This window comes from Heterodontus francisci, chromosome 19, assembly GCF_036365525.1.
Source record: "Heterodontus francisci isolate sHetFra1 chromosome 19, sHetFra1.hap1, whole genome shotgun sequence".
In the NCBI taxonomy this organism is placed as follows: domain Eukaryota; kingdom Metazoa; phylum Chordata; class Chondrichthyes; order Heterodontiformes; family Heterodontidae; genus Heterodontus; species Heterodontus francisci.
The window spans coordinates 2006412-2027320 of record NC_090389.1 but is presented as its reverse complement, the minus strand read 5'-3'; the positions used below and the strand labels follow the sequence as shown (position 1 = coordinate 2027320).

Sequence of the window (20909 nt, the reverse complement as noted above, 5' to 3'; positions counted from 1 at the left end):
TCTCCTGGCTGGGCACTCATCTTCCACCCTACATAAATTTGAGCACATCCAAAACTCTGCTGTCCATATCCTAACTTGCACCAAATTCCATTCACCCATCATCCCTGTGCTCACTGACCTACGTTGGCTCCCAGTCTGGCAACACCTTGATTTTAAAATTGTCATCCTTGTTTTTAAATCCTTCCGTTCCCTTACTCTTCCCTATGTCTTTAATCTCCTCCAGCCCCATAGCCCTCCAAGATATCAGCGCTGCTCCCATAATGGCCTCTTGAGCATTCCTGATTTTAATAGCTGCACCATTGCACCGTACCTTTAGCTGCCAAGGCTGTAAGCTCTGAAATTCCCTCCCTTAACCTCACCGTCTCTGTATCTCGCTTTCCTCCTTTTAAGGTGCTACTTAAAATCTACCTCTTTGAGTAAACTCTTGATCATCTGTCGTAATATCTCCTTATGTGGCTTGGTGTCAAATTTTGCTTGATAACACTTCTGTGAAGTGTCTTGGGATGGTTTAAACAACATTAAAAGCGCTATATAAATGCAATTTGTTGCTGTTAACTTGAAGGATTGTGTGCATTTGTGTTGCACTGAGCTTTGCAGCAAGAGGCTTTATGCCTGCGTGTAGTTATTTGGATTCAATGGCAGTTAAATATTTAATTTATTCTTGCACTGTGTACCTTTCAAGCTGAAGAGTCAGCAGGTGCTGGTGAATCTCTGAGCATTATCGTTTCTTTCATAGTCTGGACACCATTTACTGTCAACTGCATTTCAACTTGGTCAGTGAGCCTCTCAGAGGAGCCCAGCTGTGAGTATAAGCTGGGATTCAGAAACAGATCTCTTTACCACGCACATGACTGTTTCTTAAAAGAACACGGATGCTCTGAGTTACCCAAGAAATGACATAGGGCTTTTAAAGGACAACATGTTGCATATAGAGTATATTTCTAGTAGTTGCTGTGTGGTGCTGTAATACTACACTGTGAGTAGGAGCAAAGCACTAGTGATGTGTTCTTTACTACAGGGCATTTGACACTTTGGCGAAAGCACTGAGCCCTACGGATGGGAGCTGTGTGCCTAGTCTGATGGAAGGTTTGGAAGCTGTAGGAGGAGCCAATATCCAGCTGATGAGCAGAGATCAATCGATGCCCATAATAGAGGTGGAAGGACCTTTACTGACAGACACCCATGTAATCTTCAAGGTTTGTTATCTTGACCGGGATAAACCCCGAATGATACAGTTTCCAATGCGGATGATTTCAGTAAATGCCATAATCCCTGATCCAACATCGTGATCTGTGGTATTTAATCCCTCCCTGCATGCCTCTGACCCAGCGCAATGAATGCTGTCCATTAATACTTGGCTGGCACCTATATTGACGCAGTATTCCTCACCTTTATCTCCAGAGAATACCCATTTCCCCAAGTACGAGGGGAGAGGAAAAGAGACCAAAGTCCATCTGGCAGGCGTCTGTCCTCTCATGGTACCCTGTGGTCTCGGGCTTTCCCAGCGTTGGGGCGAGACGTGAGGGGCATTCCTGGCCTCCTGCCTCTTCCTGAACAGCTGAGCAGAGGGGTACCCAGCGTAACACGGTGCTATGTAGCACTGAGGATAGGTTGCAGACAGAAGAGCAAGTGTTCAAAGGGAAGTTTAAAACTCCCCAGATGTGCCCATGTACACAAATCACTAAACACTAGTGCACGGTTTACAAAAAGTAATCAAAAAAGCTAATGGAATGTTAGCTTTTACTTGAAAAAGGCTGGAATTCAAAGGGGTGAAATTTCTGCTTCAGTTGTACAGACCTTGGTCAGACTCCACTTGGAATTCTGTGTTCAGCTTTGGGCACCAGACTTCAGGAAAGACCAATATCATAATCTTGCACCTGCTCCCACATGTGTGTCTCCTGCATTCTGGAAGGCCAATTATAAACCAACAGGCTGATTTATTTTGCAGATATTATGTGACTGAACAGAACAATGTTTACAGTCAATTTTAATCTATTTTGTAATGCTGCTTGTAACATATAGTGAGTATAGAAATAGGAAGATTGAGTGAATGAACATGTGGCTGGAAAAATGGGTTAGGAGGGAGGGTTTTAGATTCCTGAGGCGTTGGGACTGGTTCTGGGGCAGGTGGGACCTGTACAAGATGGACGGGTTACACCTTAACAGGACTGGGACTAATATCCTCGTGGGGAGATTTGCTAGTGTTGTTGGGGAGGGTTTAAAGTACCTTGTTAGGGTGTTGGGAACCTGCGAAGGAATTCAGATAGGAGAAACTGTCTTGAAGAAGGATCACTGACCTGGAACGAAAACTCTGCTTCTCTCTCCACAGATGCTGCCAGACCTGCTGAGTATTTCCAGCATCTGCTGTATTTTGCTTTTATTTTATATATATATATATATGAGAAAAACAAAGCTGGTTTTGGGAAGTACAAAAGCTGTGAATGAAAGTGGAAGGCAGCAGAAACAAATACTAGAACCAACCAGGGACAAAATACAGAATAGTGTTAAAAAGGCAGAATTAAAGGCACTCTTTTTGAATGCATGCAGCATTCACAACAAGGTAGGTGAGTTGATGGCGCTAGTAGAAGTAAACAGGTATGATTGAATTGCCATTACAGAGGCTTGGCTGTAGGGTGACTAAGACTGGGTACTGAATATTAAAGGATATTTGACATTTAGGAAAGATAGGCAAAAAGGAAAAGGAGCTGGAGTGGTGCTGATAATGAGGAATGGGATCAGTGCGTTAGAGAGAGAGGATCTTCGATTGGAAGAACAGGATGTAGAATCGGTTTGAGTGGAACTAAGAAACAGCAAGGGGCAACAGTTATTGGTAGGAGTGGTTTACAGGCCACTAAACAGTAGTGGTAATGTAGGGCATGGCATAAATCAGGAAATTAGAAGTGCATGTAGCAAGGGCAATGCAGTAACCGTGGTTAACTTAAATCTACATATAGACTGGATAAATCTAATGAGCACCAATGCTGTGGAAGAAGAATTCCTGGAATGTGTCCAAGATGGTTTTCTGGAACAATATGTTTAGGAACCAACGAGGGAACAGGCTATTTTGGATCTAGTATTATGCAATGAGAAAGGGCTAATTAATAATCTGGTGGTAAAAGAACCTTTATGGAAAAGTGACTGTAGTGTAATAGAATTTTCCATTAAGTTTATAAAAGATGTAGTTCAATCTGAAACTAGGGTCTTTAATCTAAACAAGGGCAGTTATGAAGGTATGAGGAGCAGGTTGGCCATGGTAGATTGGAAAAATGCATTATAAGGTTTGACGGTAGATAGGCAATGGCTAGTATTTAAAGAATTAATGCATGGTTTTCAAAAAACATACATTCCTTTAAGGCAAAAGAACCCAATAGGGAAAGCGAGTCAGCTGTGGCTAACAAAAGAAGTTGCAGATAGCATTAGATCAAAGGCGGAGGCTAATAAAGTTGCCAAAAAAAACTCCTAAGCCGGAGGATTGGGAGATTTTAGAATCCAGCAAAGGAGGACCAAGAAATTGATAAAGAAAGAATAGAATATGAATATAAACTGGCAAGAAATATAAATATAGATTGTACTCAAGTTCTGATGAAAGGTCACAGACCTGAAATGTTAACTCTGCTTCTCTCTTCCACAGATGCTGCCAGACCTGCTGAGTATTTCCAGCACTTTCTGTTTTTATTTCAGATTTCCAGCATCCGCAGTATTTTGCTTTTGTTCAGCTAAATAATTACTTGGTGCCTGTCTTCACTGAGGAAGATATGTGAAGTCTTCCTGAAATACTTGGGATCCAAGGGTCTAGTAAGAATGAGGACCTGAAAGAAATTAGAATTAGGTAAAAAGTAGTATTGGAGAAATTATTGGGACTGAAAGTTGACGAATACTCGGGACCCGATTATCTTCACCCTAGAATGTTGAAAGAGATGGCTACAGGGATAGTGGATCATTGGTGATCATCTTTCAATATTCTATAAAGTCTGCAGGTTGCAAATTTAACCCCGCTGTTTAAGAAAGAGGGGAGAGAGAAAACGAAAAACTACAAACCTGTTGGCCTGACGCCGTTAGTAGGGAAAATACTGGAATCTATTATAAAGTATGTGATAACTGGACAGTTAGAAAATAATGGTCTGATTGGGCAGAGTCAACATGGATTTATGAAGGGGAAATCATGTTTGACAGACTGGTTAGAGTTTTTTTGAGGATGTTACTAGCAGAATGGATAAGGGGGAACCAGTGGATGTGGTGTATTTGGACTTTAAGAAGGCTTTTGATAAAGTCCCACATAGGAAGTTACTAAGCAAAATTAAAGTGCATGGGATTCGGCGGGGTGGTAATATATTAACATGGATTGCTGATTGGGTAACAGGCAGAAAACAGAGAGTAGGGATAAATGGGTCATTCTCAGGTTGACAGACTGTGACCGGTGGGTTACCGTAAGGATCAGTGCTTGGACCCCAGCTGTTTACAATCTATATCAGTGATTTCGCTTGGGATCAGTTTTGTAATATTTCCAAGTTTGCAGATGACACAAAACTTGGTGGGAATGCGAGTTGTGAGGAGGATGCAAAGAGGCTTCAAGGAGATTTGGATAGGCTGGGTGAGTGAGGAAGAATATGGCAGATGAAATATAATGTGGATAAATGTGAGGTTGTTCACTTTGGTAGGAGGAATGGAGGTGCAGAGTATTTCTTAAATGGTGAGAGTTTGGAAAGTGTTGATGTCCAAAGGGACCTGAGCGGCCTTGTTCATAAGTCACTGAAAGCTGGCATGCAGATGCAGCAAGCAATTAGAAGATAAGAAATAGGAGCAGGTATAGGCCATTTGGCCCCTCACGCCTGCCCTGCCATTCAATAAGATCATGGCTGATCTGCCCAGACCTCAACTCTTCTTTTGGGCCAGCTCCTCATAGCCCTCAACTCCCCAATATTTCAAAACTCTATTTACCTCCTCTTTAAATACTTTCAGTGATCTAGCCTCCAAAGCTCTCTGGGGTAGAGAATTCCAGACATTCTGAGAGAAGAAATTCCTTCGCATCTCAGTTTTAAATGAGTGTCCCCGAACTCTGTGACTATGTCCTGAGTTCGAGATTTCCCCCTAGTAGTAACATCTTCTCAACATCTACCCTGTCAAGCCCCCTCAGAATCTTGTACGTTTCAATAAGATCACCCCCTCATTCTTCTAAACGCTAATGCATAAAGGCCTAACCTGTTTAGTCGTTCTTGATAAGTCAACCCCTTCATCCCAGGAATCAGCCTAGTGAATCCCTTTTGAACTGCCTCCAATGCCAGTATATCCTTTCGTAAATATGGGGACCAAAACTGTACACAGTACTCCAGGTGTGGCCTTACCAACACCCTGTACAGTTGTAACAAGACTTCCCCATTTTTAAACTCTAACCCCCGAGCAATAAAGGCCATAATTCCATTTGCCTTCTTAATTACTTGCTGCACCTGCATGCTAACTTTTTGTGTTTCATGCACAAGAACACCCAGATCCCTCTGTGCTGCACTTTTTTGAAGTCTCTCTCAATTTAAATAATAGATTGCCTTTTGATTCCTCCTACCAAAGTGCATGACCTCACATTTTCCTACATTAAACTCCATCTGCCAGGTTTTTGCCCACTCACTCAACCTATCTATATCCCCTTGCAGATTCCTTATGTCCTCATCACAACATGCCCCCCTCGCCACCTATTTTTGTTCCGTCAGCAAATTTGGATATATTACACTCTGGCCCTCCTCCAAGTCATTAATATAGATAGTAAATAATTGAGGCCCGAGGACTGATCCTTGTGGCTCCACCTTCGTCTTTCCAACCTGAAAAAGACCCATTAATCCCGCCTTGAGAGTCTTCTGTGAGTTAACCAATCCTCAATCCATGCTAATACATTACCCCCAATACCGTGAGCTTCTATCTTGTGTAGTAATCTTTTATGTGGCACATTATCGAATGCCTTCTGGAAATCTAAATACACTGCAACCACTGGTTCCCCTTTATCAACTCTGCTTGTTATATTCTCAATGAACTCGAGCAAATTTATCAAATATGATTTCCCTTTCACAAAACCATGTTGACTCTGATTGCGTTAAGCTTTTCTAAATGTCCTGTTATTTCTTCCTTAATGTTGGGAACATTTTCCCAACTCCCAATGTTAGGCTGACTCATCTATAGTTTCCTGCTTTTTTGTCTCCCTCCCTTCTTGAACAGGGGCGTCACATTCGCAGTTTTCCAATCTGCTTGGACCCTCCCGGAATCCAGTGAGTTCTGGAATATTTCGACCAATGCCTCCACTATCTCTGCAGCCACTTCCTTTAAAACCCTTGGATGTAGGTCATCAGGTCCTGGTGACTTGTCTGCCTTTAGCCACATTAGTTTGTCAAATACTTTGTCCCTTGTGAGAGAGACTGTTGCGAGATCTTTCCTCCCATTAGCTCCTTGCTTATCTGATATCTGTGGGATGTTTACAGTGTCCCCCACCATGAAGACCGATGCAAAATATTGGTTTTAATTATCTGCCATTTCCCTGTTAGGAAGGCAAACGGTAGGTTAGTCTTAATTGCAAAAAGATTTGAATACAGTGTTATGACCAAGGCGGGAGAAATGCACTGTTAATTAAGTCCCGCTTCTCCATGGGTCACAGCATATCAATAAATTTTCCCACCAACTGAAGAATAGCCAATTAGACACTTTATTTATCCCCTAGAATAAAGCACACACCAACCAAGTTTCTTTCAGCAACGACAGCATTAGCTATTTATTAATAAACTAAGTCTTAAACAATGATGAGTTAAATCTTTAGCCAAAAAGATTTTTTAAAACTCTTTATTTTTTTTAACCTTCATGCATACATTCAAAAACCGGTTAACCGGGGAAAAAGGATTTTTTGGGTTACAGCTGTTTCTTTGGAATAAATAGGAAAAGATAAAATAATTGAGATTGTCTTGTTCTGGTAGAATGTTTTCAGGTTGGTGAGGTGTCCCAGAATCGAATAGTCAGATGTCTGTCCAGGCGAGGTTGACGAACAGTCTGTGATGGGTAGGCAATTCGTCTGCAGCAGGTGTCACATAGGTATTTCAGCAGGGGTGTAGCAACAGGTCAGCTTCGAACTCTCAGTGGCAATACAGCATAGAAGCTTTCTTCAGGTTCCGGGATTTCCCAAAACACAGGAGGGTACAGGAACCACACTGATGCAGGAATTCTTCAGAGACAGGAGGCAATAGGAATCTGCCATCATACAGGATTTCTTTGCAAGAGATACAGGTTTCCTTTATGGAGGGAGTTTTATTTATGGAGAGTCTCCAGGCAGGTCAGGTTGAATTTCAACTGCCTACTCTTTGTCCAACTCACTTTTTTAAAGTCCAAAGTGAATGCAAAAACCTTGCTGAGCCGATCACATGGCCCTACAAAGAGTCTCCTCTGTCATTCAAAGGTGTTGCTGTTAGGAGGTCACAACCCCCTTGCTGTTTCCTTGAAATTACCTGCTTGCCAGTTCTTTTGTACAGTATCAACATCAAAAAATTTCAGCTATTTGCAGGTCAATGTCCACTGAACAAAAATCCTTTTCTCAGTTTTTTAAAACGGAATTCTAAGATTTTTGTTCAAAAATAAAACCTCTTGTAATACCTCCGCCCTTGGTGAAATGAAACGCCATTCTTGAATGCGTTTCATTACAACGTAAAAACAGTAGTTGAAAACATTTTAAACATATTTTTGCACTCATGCACCTCATTCACTCTACTGGTAGTCGGCATAATTTTGCTTTGTACCATCTTTACACATGTAACGCAAGTAAGTTAAATCCATGACAAAGCATCTGTGATAACATTACTTTTTTCTGAAATGTGTACAATCTTTAGTGATAGTGCTGCAACAATAAACCCCATTGGAATATTCTGGCATTTTGGGTTTTAAATTTTTCTACAGAAGTTAATGGATTATAGAACATAGAACATTACAGCGCAGTACAGGCCCTTCGGCCCTCGATGTTGCGCCGACCTGTGAAACCATCTGACCTAAACTATTCCATTTTCATCCATATGTCTATCCAATGACCACTTAAATGCCCTTAAATTTGGCGAGTCTACTACTGTTGCAGGCAGGGCGTTCCACGCCTCTACTACTCTCTGAGTAAAGAAACTACCTCTGACATCTGTCCTATATCTATCACCCCTCAACTTAAAGCTATGTCCCCTCGTGTTTGCCATCACCATCCGAGGAAAAAGACTCTCACTATCCACCCTATCTAACCCTCTGATTATCTTATATGTCTCTATTAAGTCACCTCTCCTCTTCCTTCTCTCTAACGAAAACAACCTCAAGTCCCTCAGCCTTTCCTCGTAAGACCTTCCCTCCATACCAGGCAACATCCTAGTAAATCTCCTCTGCACCCTTTCCAAAGCTTCCACATCCTTCCTATAATGCGGTGACCAGAACTGCACGCAATACTCCAGGTGCGGCCGCACCAGAGTTTTGTACAGCTGCAGCATGACCTCGTGGTTCCGAAACTCGATCCCCCGACTAATAAAAGCTAACACACCATATGCCTTCTTAACAGCCCTATTAACCTGGGTGGCAACTCTCAGGGATTTATGTACCTGGACACCAAGATCTCTCTGTTCATCTACACTACCATTAGCCCAGTACTCTGCATTCCTGTTACTCCTTCCAAAGTGAATCACCTCACACTTTTCCGCATTAAACTCCATTTGCCATCTCCCAGCCCAGCTCTGCAGCCTATCTATGTCCCTCTGTAACCTACAACATCCTTCGGCACTATCCACAACTCCACCGACCTTCATGTCATCCGCAAATTTACTAACCCACCCTTCTACACCCTCATCCAGGTCATTTATAAAAATGACAAACAGCAGTGGCCCCAAAACAGATCCTTGTGGTACACCACTAGTAACTAAACTCCAGGATGAACATTTGCCATCAACCACCACCCTCTGTCTTCTTTCAGCTAGCCAATTTCTGATCCAAAGCTCTAAATCACCTTCAACCCCATACTTCCGTATTTTCTGCAATAGCCTACCGTGGGGAACCTTATCAAACGCCTTACTGAAATCCATATACACCACATCCACTGCTTTACCCTCATCCACCTGTTTGGTCACTTTCTCGAAAAACTCAATAAGGTTTGTGAGGCACGACCTACCCTTCACAAAACCGTGCTGACTATCTCTAATGAGCTTATTCTTTTCAAAATGCTTATAAATCCTATCTCTTATAACCTTTTCCAACATTTTACCCACAACCGAAGTAAGGCTCACAGGTCTATAATTACCAGGGCTGTCTCTACTCCCCTTCTTGAACAAGGGGACAACATTTGCTATCCTCCAGTCTTCTGGCACTATTCCTGTCGACAATGACGACATAAAGATCAAGGACAAAGACTCTGCAATCTCCTCCCTGGCTTCCCAGAGAATCCTAGGATAAATCCCCTCTGGCCCAGGGGACTTATCTATTTTCACACTTTCCAAAATTGCTAACACCTCCTCCTTGTGAACGTCAATCCCATCTAGCCTAGTAGTCTGTATCTCAGTATTCTCCTCGACAACATTTTCTTTCTCTACTGTAAATACTGACGAAAAATATTCATTTAACGCTTCCCCTATCTCCTCTGATTCCACACACAACTTCCCACTACTATCCTTGATTGGCCCTAATCTAGCTCTAGTCATTCTTTTATTCCTGATATACCTATAGAAAGCCTTAGGGTTTTCCTTGATTCTATCCGCCAATGACTTCTCGTCTCCTTTCCTCGCTCTTCTTTGCTCTCCCTTTAGATCTTTCCTGGCTTTTTTATACGTATATAAAGAGCAAGAGGGCATCTAGGGAAAGGGTTGGCCCACTCAAGGACAGTAAAGGGAATCTATGTGTGGAGCCAGAGGAAATGGGCGAGGTACTAAATGAGTACTTTATATCAGTATTCACCAAAGAGAAGGACTTGGTGGATGATGAGCCTAGGGAAGGGAGTGCAGATAGTCTCAGTCATCTCATTGTCAAAAAGGAGGAGGTGTTGGGTGTCTTGCACAGCATTAAGGTAGATAAGTCCCCAGGGCCTGATGGGATCTACCCCAGAATACTGAGCGAGGCAAGGGAAGAAATTGCTGGGGCCTTGACAGAAATCTTTGCATCCTCATTGGCTACAGGTGAGGTCCCAAAGGACTGGAGAATAGCCAATGTTGTTCCTTTGTTTAAGAAGGGTAGCAAGGATAATCCAGGAAATTATAGGCTGGTGAGCCTTACGTCAGTCGTAGGGAAATTATTGGAGAGGATTCTTCGGGACAGGATTTACTCCCATTTGGAAACAAACAAACTTATTAGCGAGAGGCAGCATGGTTTTGTGAAAGGGGAGGTTGTGTCTCACTAATTTGATTGAGTTTTTTGAGGAAGTGACAAAGATGATTGATGAGGGAAGTGGATGTTATCTGTATGGACTTCAGTAAAGCCTTTGACAAGGTCCGTCATGGCAGACTGGTACAAAAGGTGAAGTCACACGGGATCAGAGGTGAGCTGGCAAGATGGATACAGAATTGGCTCTGTCATAGAAGACAGAGGGTAGCAGTGGAAGGGTGCTTTTCTGAAAGGAGGGATGTGACTAGTGGTGTTCCGCAGGGATATGTGCTGGGACCTTTGCTCTTTGTAGTATATAGAAATGATTTGGAGGAAAATGTAGCTGGTCTGGTTCGTAAGTTTGCGGACGACACAAAGGTTGGTGGAGTTGCGCATAGTGATGAGGATTGTCAGAGGATGCAGCAGGATATAGATCGGTTGGAGACTTGGGCGGAGAAATGGCAGATGGAGTTTAATCCAGACAAATGTGAGGTAATGCATTTCGGAAGGTCTAATGCAGGTGGGAAGTATACAGTAAATGGCAGAACCCTTAGGAGTATTGACAGGCAGAGAGATCTGGGCGTACAGGTCCACAGGTCACTGTAAGTGGCAACGCAGGTGGAAAATGTAGTCAAGAAGGCATACGGCATGCTTGCCTTCATCGGTCGCGGCCTTGGGTATACAAATTGGCAAGTCATGCTGCAGCTGTACAGAACTTTAGTTAGGCCACACTTAGAATATTGCGTGCAATTCTGGTTGCCACACTACCAGAAGGACGTGGAGGCTTTGGAGGTGGTACAGAAGAGGTTTACCAGGATGTTGCCTGGTCTGGAGGCATTAGCTATGAGGAGAGGTTGGCTAACTCGGATTGTTTTCACTGGAACGACGGAGGTGGAGGGGCGACATGATAGAGGTTTACAAAGTTATGAATGGCATGGATAGAGTGGATAGTCAGAAGCTTTTTCCCAGGGTGGAAGAGTCAGTTACTTGGGGACATATGTTTCAGGTGAGAGTGGCAAAGTTTAGAGGGGATGTGCGAGGCAAGTTCTTTACACAGATGATGGTGAGTGCCTGGAACTTGCTGCCGGGGGAGGTGGTGGAAGCAGGTACGATAGCGACGTTTAAGAGGCATCTTGACAAATGCATAAATAGGATGGGAATAGATGGATACGGTCCCCGGAAGTGCTGAAGGTTTTAGTTCAGACAGGCATCAAGATCGGCGCAGGCTTGGAGGGCTGAATGGCCTGTTCCTGTGCTGTACTGTTCTTTGTTCTCTTTGTTCTTCTTCTCTAGCGTTTTGAAGATTGAGAGGTTATCCCATTGAAGCTTACAAATTCTTACAGGGCTTGACAGGGTTGATGCAGGAAGGATGTTCCGCTGGCTGCAGGGGCCGCAGGACATGTTTAGAACCGGGGACACAGTTTCAGAGTAAGAGGTAGGCCATTTCGGACTGAGATGAGGGGGAATTTCTTCACTCAGAGAGTGGTGAATCTTTGGAATTCTCCACCCAAATGCTCAGTTTGTGTTCCGCCAGGGCCACTCAGCTACTGATCTCATCACAGTCTTGGTTCAGAGCTGAACTCGAGGTGAGGTGAGAGTGACTTCCCGTTACATCAAGCAGCATTTGACCGAATATAGGATCAAGGAGCCCTAGCAAAACTGGAGTCAGTGGGACTCGGTGAAAGCTCTGCACTGGTTGGAGTCATACCTAGCGCAAAGGAAGATGATTGTGGTTGTTGGAGGTCAATCATCTCAGTCCCAGGGCATCGCTGCAGGAGTTTCTCAGGGTAGTGTCCTAGGCCCCAACCATCTTCAGCTGCTTCATCAATGACCTTCCCTCCATCAGAAGGTCAGAAGTGGGGATGTTTGCTGATGATTGCACAATGTTCAGCATCATTCACGACTCCTCAGATAAGCGAAGCAGTCCTTGTTGAAATGCAGCAAAACCTGGACAATATCCAGGCTTGGGATGATAAATGGCAACTAACATTCGTGCTACACAAGTGACAGGCAATGACTATCTCAAACAAAAGAGAATCTAACCATCTCCCCTTGACATTCAATAGTATTATGATCACTGAATCCCCTACTATCAACATCCTGAGGGTTACCATTGACCAGAAACTGAACTGGAGTAGCTATATAAATACCGTGGCTACAACAGCAGGTCAGAGACTAGTGAGTTATTCACCTCCTGACTCCCGAAAGCCTGTCACCATCAACCAGGCACAAGTCATAGAGTGATGGAATACTTTCCACTTGCCGGGATGTGTGCAGCTCCATCAACACTCAAGAAACTCGACACCATCCAGGACAAAGCAGCCCGCTTGATTGGCTGCCCATCCACAAATATTCACTCCCTCTCCCACCGACACACAGTGGCAACAATGCACCATGGCACCTTAGACAGCACTTTCCCAACCGACATCTCTACCATCTGGAAGGACAAGGGCAGCAGATGCATGGGAACACCACCACTTGCAAGTTCCCCTCCAAGCCAGACACCATCCTGACTTGGAACTATATTGCCGTTTCTTCACTGTCGCCAGGTCAAAATCCTGGAACTCCCTTCCGAAGAGAACTGTGGGTGTATCAACCCCACATAGACTGCAGCTCACCACCACCTTCTCGAGGGCATTTAGGAATGGGCAATGAATGCTGTCCCAGGTAGCGACGCTCACATCCCATAAACTAATTAAAATAAAACCTAAAGGGCTGTAAAGGATCAGTTATTGAGTATATTTAAGACAGAGATCGATAGATTTCTAGATGGTAAAGATATCAAGGGATAAGGGGATATTGCGGTTGAGGTAGAAGGTCAGCCATGTTCTAGTTGAATGGCGGAACAGGCTCAAGGGGCTGAATAGCCTACAGCTGCCCCTATTTCCTATGTTCCTGTGTTTCTAACAATTGACCATGGTTCATAAAAGCGGTCCCTGACAGCCACCAAGAAAGGATGCAGCTGGAGGATTTCCAGCATCTGCAGTACTTTGCTTTTATTTTAAGAAAGAATCATGGTTCAGTTTGACTAAAACCTTTCTAATCCTAATTTAGCAATCCTTAAAGTGGGCAGGGCAAGTTGATCAGGTGGTTTAACAGGATGTTACCAGGGTTGAGGTTTTAAGTGAAGAGGAGAGGTTGGAAAAGTTAGGACAATTATCTTTGGAACAGAGAACGTTAAGAGGTGACCTATTAGAGGTTTTCAAGGTGAACAGAGATTTTGATAGAGTACATAAAGGCTGTTCCCTCTGAGAATGAGTCAGTAAGCAGAGGTCATAGATTTAAAATTGTTGACAAAAGATCCAGACGGGAGATGAGGAGTAAAACGTGGCTACCCGACCCGAACCTGATCAGATCCAACAACGTGTCGAGGTTGGGTCGGGTCTCTCTTCCGGGTCCAGCATTCAGGCTCGGGTCAGGTGTGGCTGTCTTGCTTCAGGAAGTAATCTTCAAATGAACATTCAGGACGTCAAGGCGAGAAACGTGCAGTCCGGACTCCGTACTCTGCAGTAAAGCCTGGCTACCCAACCAAACCCGACTACCATGTGTTGGGTTCGGGTTAGGTTGGGCATTTAAAAAAAATTAAAGGACTCGGGCTCGGGTCGTGTTTGTGTTGGCTGTTGTCAGGTTGGGCCCGGGTCGTGTTTTAATTTTATACCCGAGCCAGGCTTTAATGAGGAGACATTTTTCACTCTGTTGTTGGGATCTGGAACGCTGCACCTGAAATGGTGGTGGAAGCTGGTGTTGTAATTAGTTTTAAAAGCGTGTTGGACCTGTACATGAGGATGAAGAGCTTACAGGTATACAGGAAAAAAACAGAGATGTCGTACTAAACATGGCTGTTATTTCAAAGAGTGAGCACAGGCATGACAAGCCAAATGGCCTCCTTTCATTATGTATGTTTCAATGATTCTAGTATAAAAAAAGGAGTCAAAAATGAAGCCTTAGAAAGGTAGTTCTGTTTGTAAAAGCTGAGAGTAGAAGCAGCATGAATCCTGCCTGATTCTCTCCCAATCTGGGGCATTCAGGCCATTTATTGTCATAAGTGAGATAATTATATTGACATGAGGCTCGTGTGGAGCATCAACATCAGCACAGACCTGTTGGGCCGATTAGCCTGTTTCTATGTTGTAAATAGTAACCTATGTAATGTGATAGTGTATAACTGTGAAACTATCTAAATACTAGTCTACAGTACTGGTTTGTAGTTGTGTAATTAAGGGCCATGATGAATAACAGCTTGCTGGTTTGGTTTATTTAACAGCTGACCATGCCCACCCCGATGCCTGAGTACCTGAATGTGCATTACATCTGTGAATCTGCCTCCAGACTTCTCTTCCTCTCCATGCACTGGGCCAGATCCATTCCAGCATTCCAGGCCCTAGGGTAAGCCTTGCAATTCACTCATCTTTCCCATCACACTCTGGTTCACTGCTACACCTTGCTCCAAACTACCAAGTCTGTTCTTTGACATAGGGTGTTGGGAGAGGGGTACTGAGTGAGAGTGTGCAGGAGCTGGATTGACATCAGTAAAGGGACGGTCAGTAATGCAGGGTGCTCGGAGAGGGGTTACAAAATGAGAGTGTGACGGAGCTGGATTAACAACGGTAGAGATGCAGTCAGTAACATTGCACTGAAGGGAGTTACTGAGTGAGAGTGTGACGGAGCTGGATTAACAACGGTAGAGATGCAGTCAGTAACATTGCACTGAAGGGAGTTACTGAGAGAGTGTGAAGGAGCTGGATTAACATCAGTAGAGATACAGCAAGTAATGCAGAATGTTGGGTGCTAGGGTTACTGAGTAACACTATAAGGGAGCATCACAAGTCTTTGGGAGAGGGGGTGTAAGAATATAAGAAATAGGAACAGGAGTAGGCCATTCGGCCCCTCGGGCCTGTTCCGCTCTTCAGTAAGATCATGACTGTTCTTCGACCTCTACTCCACTTTCCCACCTGATCCCAATATCCTTTGATTCCCTTAGAGTCCAAAATCTGTTGATATCAGCCTTAAGTATATCCAACAACTGAGCATCCACAGCCCTCTAGGGTAGAAAATTCCAGAGATTCGCAACCTTCTGAGTGAAGAAATTTCTCCTCAGCTCAGTCCTAAATGGCCGACCCTTGATTCTGAAACTTTGACCCCTTGTTTTAGATCCTCCAGCCATGGGAAATAGCCTCTCAGTATCTAGCCTGTCAAGCCCTCTCAGAATCATATATTCTCATTCTTCTAAACACCAGAGAATATCGGCACATTCTACTCAATTACTCTTCAGAGGACAATCCTCTCATCCCAAAAATCTATCTAGTGAGCCTTTGTTGCATCCCCTTCTAAAAGGAAGGATATACTTTTTTTAGGTATGGAGACCAAACCTGTACACAGCACTCGAAGTGTGGTCTCATCAAAGCCCTAGACAATAGCAGCTAGGCTTTCCTACTCTTGCATGCCAACCCCTTGAAATAAAGGACAACAGATTATTTGCCTTCCTAAGTGCTTGCTGCACCTGCATGTTAACTCTGTGTTTCGTGTATAAGGACACCGAAATCCCTCTGAATACCAACATTTAATAGTTTCTCACCTTTAAAAAAATCTTCTGTTTTCTATTCTTCCTATCAAAGTGAATAACCTCACATTTCTCCACATCATACTCCAGCTGCCACCTTCTTGTCCACTCTCACAACCTGTCTGTGTCCCTTTGCAGACTCTTTGTGTCCTCCTGACAGATTGCTTTCCCACGTAGCTTTGTATCATCAGCATATTTGGATACATAGCACCCTACATCGGGCCCGACATCTAAGTCATTAATATAGATTGTTAATAGCTGAGGCCCTGGCACTGATCCTTGCGACACCCCACTAGTGACAGCCTACCAACCTGAAAATGAACCATTTGTTCCTACTCTTGATTTTCTGGCCTTGAACCAATCCTCTATCTGTGCTAATATATTACCCTTAACCACATGAGCCCTTATCTTGAACAAGTTTTCATGTGGCAACTTATCAAATATCGTTTGAAAATTGGGTGCATAGAGCAGTGAAAGGGAGGAGGGGAGGAGGGGAGGACAGGATGGGGTATGGGGTGCCTGAAGGAGCAGGGGAGGGAGGAGGGCAGCGTCCAAGGTGTGTAGTGGCTGATTTTGATGATGAGGCTGGCTGTGTGTGGTTGCAGAGGGTAGTGGGTTGATGTGTTCCTGTCAGAAAACTGATGGTCATGAGAGGTCTAAAAGGAGGGAGGATCGCTGTCAGCGTCGGAGTCCTGTGTGTCCACATCAGGGTACTGGCTGGCAGAAGGTACCATCACAGTCACAGGGGGCAATTGTATGTGATAGGGGGGAAGTTCGAGACTTCGGACTGGGTATTTGAGGTCATCAGAGGGAGGGGATTGGGAATCTGTAACAATGCAAGGATTCTAGGAGGTTCAAGGTTGAGAGTCAGCAGTTGGATGGTGACGGGAGTAGGGACTTGGGGGAGGGATGGCATGTACAAATTAATGATGAGCTGGTCCACGGGAATCGGGGGAGGATCTATGGTAACAGGGGAAGGGTGAAGGTTACGTTGGGTGGGTAAAGGGTGATGGAAGGTGGCAGTTGGTAGTTGGGCAAACATGTGTGGTATCGCAGATGCTTTTCTGGAACATAGGAGCAGGAGTAGGCCATTCAGCCCAGTGAGCCTGCCCCGCCATTCAATACGATCATGGCTGATCATCCACTTCAATGCCTTTTTCCCCACACTATCCCCAGATCTCCTTATGTCTTTGATATTTAGAATTCTGTCAATCTCTACTTTAAACACACTCAGTGACTGAGTTTCCACAGCCCTCTGGGGTAGAGAATTCCAAAAATTCACAGCCCTCTGATTCAAGAAATTTCTCCTCTCTCTGTCCTATGTGGCTTTCCCCTTATTTTGAAATTGTGTCCCCTGGTTCTAGACTCCCCAACTAGGGAAACATCTTACCTGCATCTACCCTGTCTATCCCTTTAAGTATTTTGTAGGTTTCAATGAGATCACCTCTCATTGTTCGAAACTCTAGGGAATACAGGGCCAGTTTCCCTAATTTCCTTTCAAAGGACAGTCCCGCCGCCATCCCATGAACAAGTCTGGTGAATCTTTGTTGCACTCCCTCTCTGGCAAAAATATCCTTCCCAAAGTAATGGGACCAAAACTGCACACAGTACTCCAAGTGTGGTCTAACCAAGGTTCTACACCATTGAAGCAAGACTTCACTACTCCTGTATTCAAATCCTCTTACGATAAAGGCTAACATACCATTAGCCTTCCTAATTGCTTGCTGTGCCTCCATGTTAGCTTTCAGTGACTTATTGACAAGGACACCCAGGTCCCTTTGTACATCTACACTTTCTAATCTCTTACCATTTAAGAAATACTCTGCACATCTATTCCTTCTACCAAAATGGATAACTTCACATTTTTCCACATTATATTTCATCTGCCATATTCTTGCCCACTCACTAAGTCTGTCGAAATCCCCTTGAAGCTGCTTTGCATCTTCCTCACAACACACATTCCCACCTAGTTTTGTGTCATGCACGAACTTGGAAATACTACATTTGGTCCCCACATCCAAATCATTGATATATATTGTGAACAGCTGGGGCCCAAGCACCGATCCCTGCAGTACCCCACTAGTCACAGCCTGCCAACACGAGAATGACCCGTTTATTCCTACTCTCTGTTTTCTGCCTGTTAACCAATCCTTGATCCATGCCAGTATATTACCTCCTATCCCATGTGCTTTAATTTTGCTAACCAATCTCCTGTGGGGGACTTTACCAAAAGTCTTCTGAAAATCCATGTACAACACTTCCACCAACTCCCCTTTATCAATTCTGTTCGTAACATCCTCAAAAAACTCCAACAGATTCGTCAAACATGATTTCCCATTCATAAATCCATGTTGACTCTGCCCAGTCAGATCTTCATTATCCAAGTGTCCATTTATCACATCCTTTAGAATAGATTCTAGCATTTTCCCAACAACTGATGTAAGGCTAACAGGCCTGTAATTCCCTGTTTTCTCTCCCTCCTTTTTTAAATAGTGGGGTGACATTTGCGACCTTCCAATCTGCAGGAACCGCTCCAGAATCTATAGAATTTTGGAAGATGATCACCAATGCATCCACTATCTCCATAGCTACCTCTTTCAACACTCTGGGATGTAGAATATCAGGTCCTGGGGACTTATCAACCTTCAGCCCCATTAATTTCTCCAATACAACCTTCTTATTAATACTAATTTCCTTCAATTCCTCATTTCCCCTAATCCCATGGATCTCTAATTCTAGGAGATTCCTTCTATCTTCCTCAGCGAAGACAGACGCAAAGTAATCATTTAGCTTCTCTGCCATTTTTCTATTCCCCATTATAAATTCTCCTGACTCCACCTGTAATGGACCCACATTTGTCTCAGCCAAACACTTCCTTTTTACGTACCTGTAGAAGCTTTTGCAGTCCGTTTTTATGTTTTTTGCTCGCTTACATTCATATTCTGTTCTCTCTTTCATTCTCAGTTTCTTGGTTCTCCTTTGCTCTTTTCTAAAATCATCCCAATCCTCAGGTTTACTACTATTTATGGCAACTTTATAGGCCTTTTGTTTTAATCTTATACAATCCTTAACTTCCTTTGTTATGCACAGCCTTTACTTTTGGGGTTTTTGTGCTTTGAAGACATGTACAGTTGCTGTAAACTATGTAATGTTTCTTTAAAGACTGTCCATTGCCTATGTGCTGTCATACCTTTTAATGTATTTTCCCAATCCATCTCAGCCAATTTGCCCCTCAAAATGTTATAATTTCCTTTGTTCAAATTTAACACCCTGGCTTCAGATTGAACTCCCTCACTTTCAAACATAATGTAAAATTCCAGTATATTGTGGTCACTCATCCCTAAAAATTCTTTTACAAGAATTATTACAACAAGATTATTAATTAGCCCTTTCTCATTACATAATACTAGATCTAAAATAGCCTGTTCTCTAGTCGGTTCCTCAACATACTGTTCTAGAAAACCACTCCTAACACACTCCAGAAACAGCATTAGTGTTCATTAGGTTTACCTAGTCTATATGCAGATGAAGTCACCCATGATTACTGTATTACCCATGCCACATGCTTCTCTAATCTCCTGATTAATACCATGCCCTACACTACCAGCACTGTTTGATGGCCTATAAACAACCCCGACCAATGTTTGCTGCCCCTTGGTGTTTCTTAGCTCCACCCAAACAGATTCTAATTTTGTTCTTCCGAGCTGAGATCCTCCCTTACTAATGTACTGATGCCATCCATTATTATCAGCGCAATACCACCTCCTTTTCTTTTTTGCCGGTCCTTCCTAAATGTTGAATATCCTTGAATATTCAGTTCCCAATTTTGGTCATCCTCTAGCCACGTTTCAGTTATGGCAATTAGATCATACCCATTTACCTCTATTTGGGCCTTTAAATCTTGTTGCAAGTGCTGCATGTATTCAGGTAGAGTGCCCGTAACCTTGTCTTGGTGACATTCTGCATTCTAAGCCTAGTTGATGAAGAAGAATGAAAACCACATGTCCAATCAAGGAATGCAAGTCGATTGGGAGGAGACAAGTGATGGTGGGTGGGATCTCCTGCTGCATGCAAATGTAAAACAGATAACAGCAATCTGCTCATGACTTTCATGGTTCTGCTGAATGGCAGAAGGAGGATGATTTTACAACATCTCGACAATTGAAAAGCTGAAAAGAAGTGACATCATACATGCAGTTTGTCCTCTAACACGCAAACAATTGCAGAGGGAGAGAGTGAGGAGGGATCTTGGCGATCAACGAATGATGCCTCAACAGGAGCAACAGGCAGAACAAGAGGGTAAGGCTGCTCAGAATGAAGCCATCCAGGAAAGGCATTATTGAAGACTAGCGTTGGCGTGTCACCGCATCCTCAGGACAAGGACACATTACCTTCAAATGTCTGAGAGGCAATGTCAGAGAAGCATGGGGACGTGACTTTCCATGGCGGCAGAAATGTGTATGATCTTCAGGATTATCTGCAGCCGCTTGTTTTTGTTGGGAACCCCATGCCACTTACCCTCAAGGTTACTATTGCACTTAATATATTTGCTACCAGGGAGCAATGGGTGACATATCGTATTTCGCAATGTGCGACCCACAGGTGCATCAAAGAGTTAATCAATGCCTTTTTTCGACGTGCCAATGATTTCATCTACTTACCTGTAGATGAGGACAGCCAGGCAACAAGGTCTGCGGCCTTTGACGCCATGGCTGGCTTCCCGAGAGTGCAAGGGGTGATTGACTGTACTCATGTGACCATTAGAGCTCCCTGGGACCAGCTGCTGTCTTTATTAATCTTAAAGGCTTCCACTCTTTAAATGTGCAATTGGTTTGTGACTACAGGAGAAGAATCAACCATGTTTGTGCATGTTTCCCAGCGAGCTGTCGTGATTCCTACATTTTGAGGAACTCCCAGCTACCAGCAGTTTTCGAGGAACCAGCCGAAGTGGACGGATGGATCCTGGTTGACAAGGGTTGTACATGGTTGATGACACCAATACGTCATCCCCAACCGC

General features: G+C 43.7%; 1 protein-coding gene across 4 annotated transcripts in view; it reads left to right on the top strand.

Moving 5' to 3' along the window:
• nr2c2 (nuclear receptor subfamily 2, group C, member 2) overlaps positions 1–20909 on the top strand; it is a 542318-nt gene that overhangs the window by 316053 nt on the left and 205356 nt on the right. For all 4 annotated transcript variants that reach the window (XM_068051311.1, XM_068051312.1, XM_068051310.1 and 1 more), the window contains 2 exons: positions 1019–1196; positions 14597–14718. In XM_068051311.1, the coding sequence (XP_067907412.1) occupies positions 1019–1196; positions 14597–14718 (300 nt within the window). The remainder of the gene's footprint in view (positions 1–1018; positions 1197–14596; positions 14719–20909) is intronic.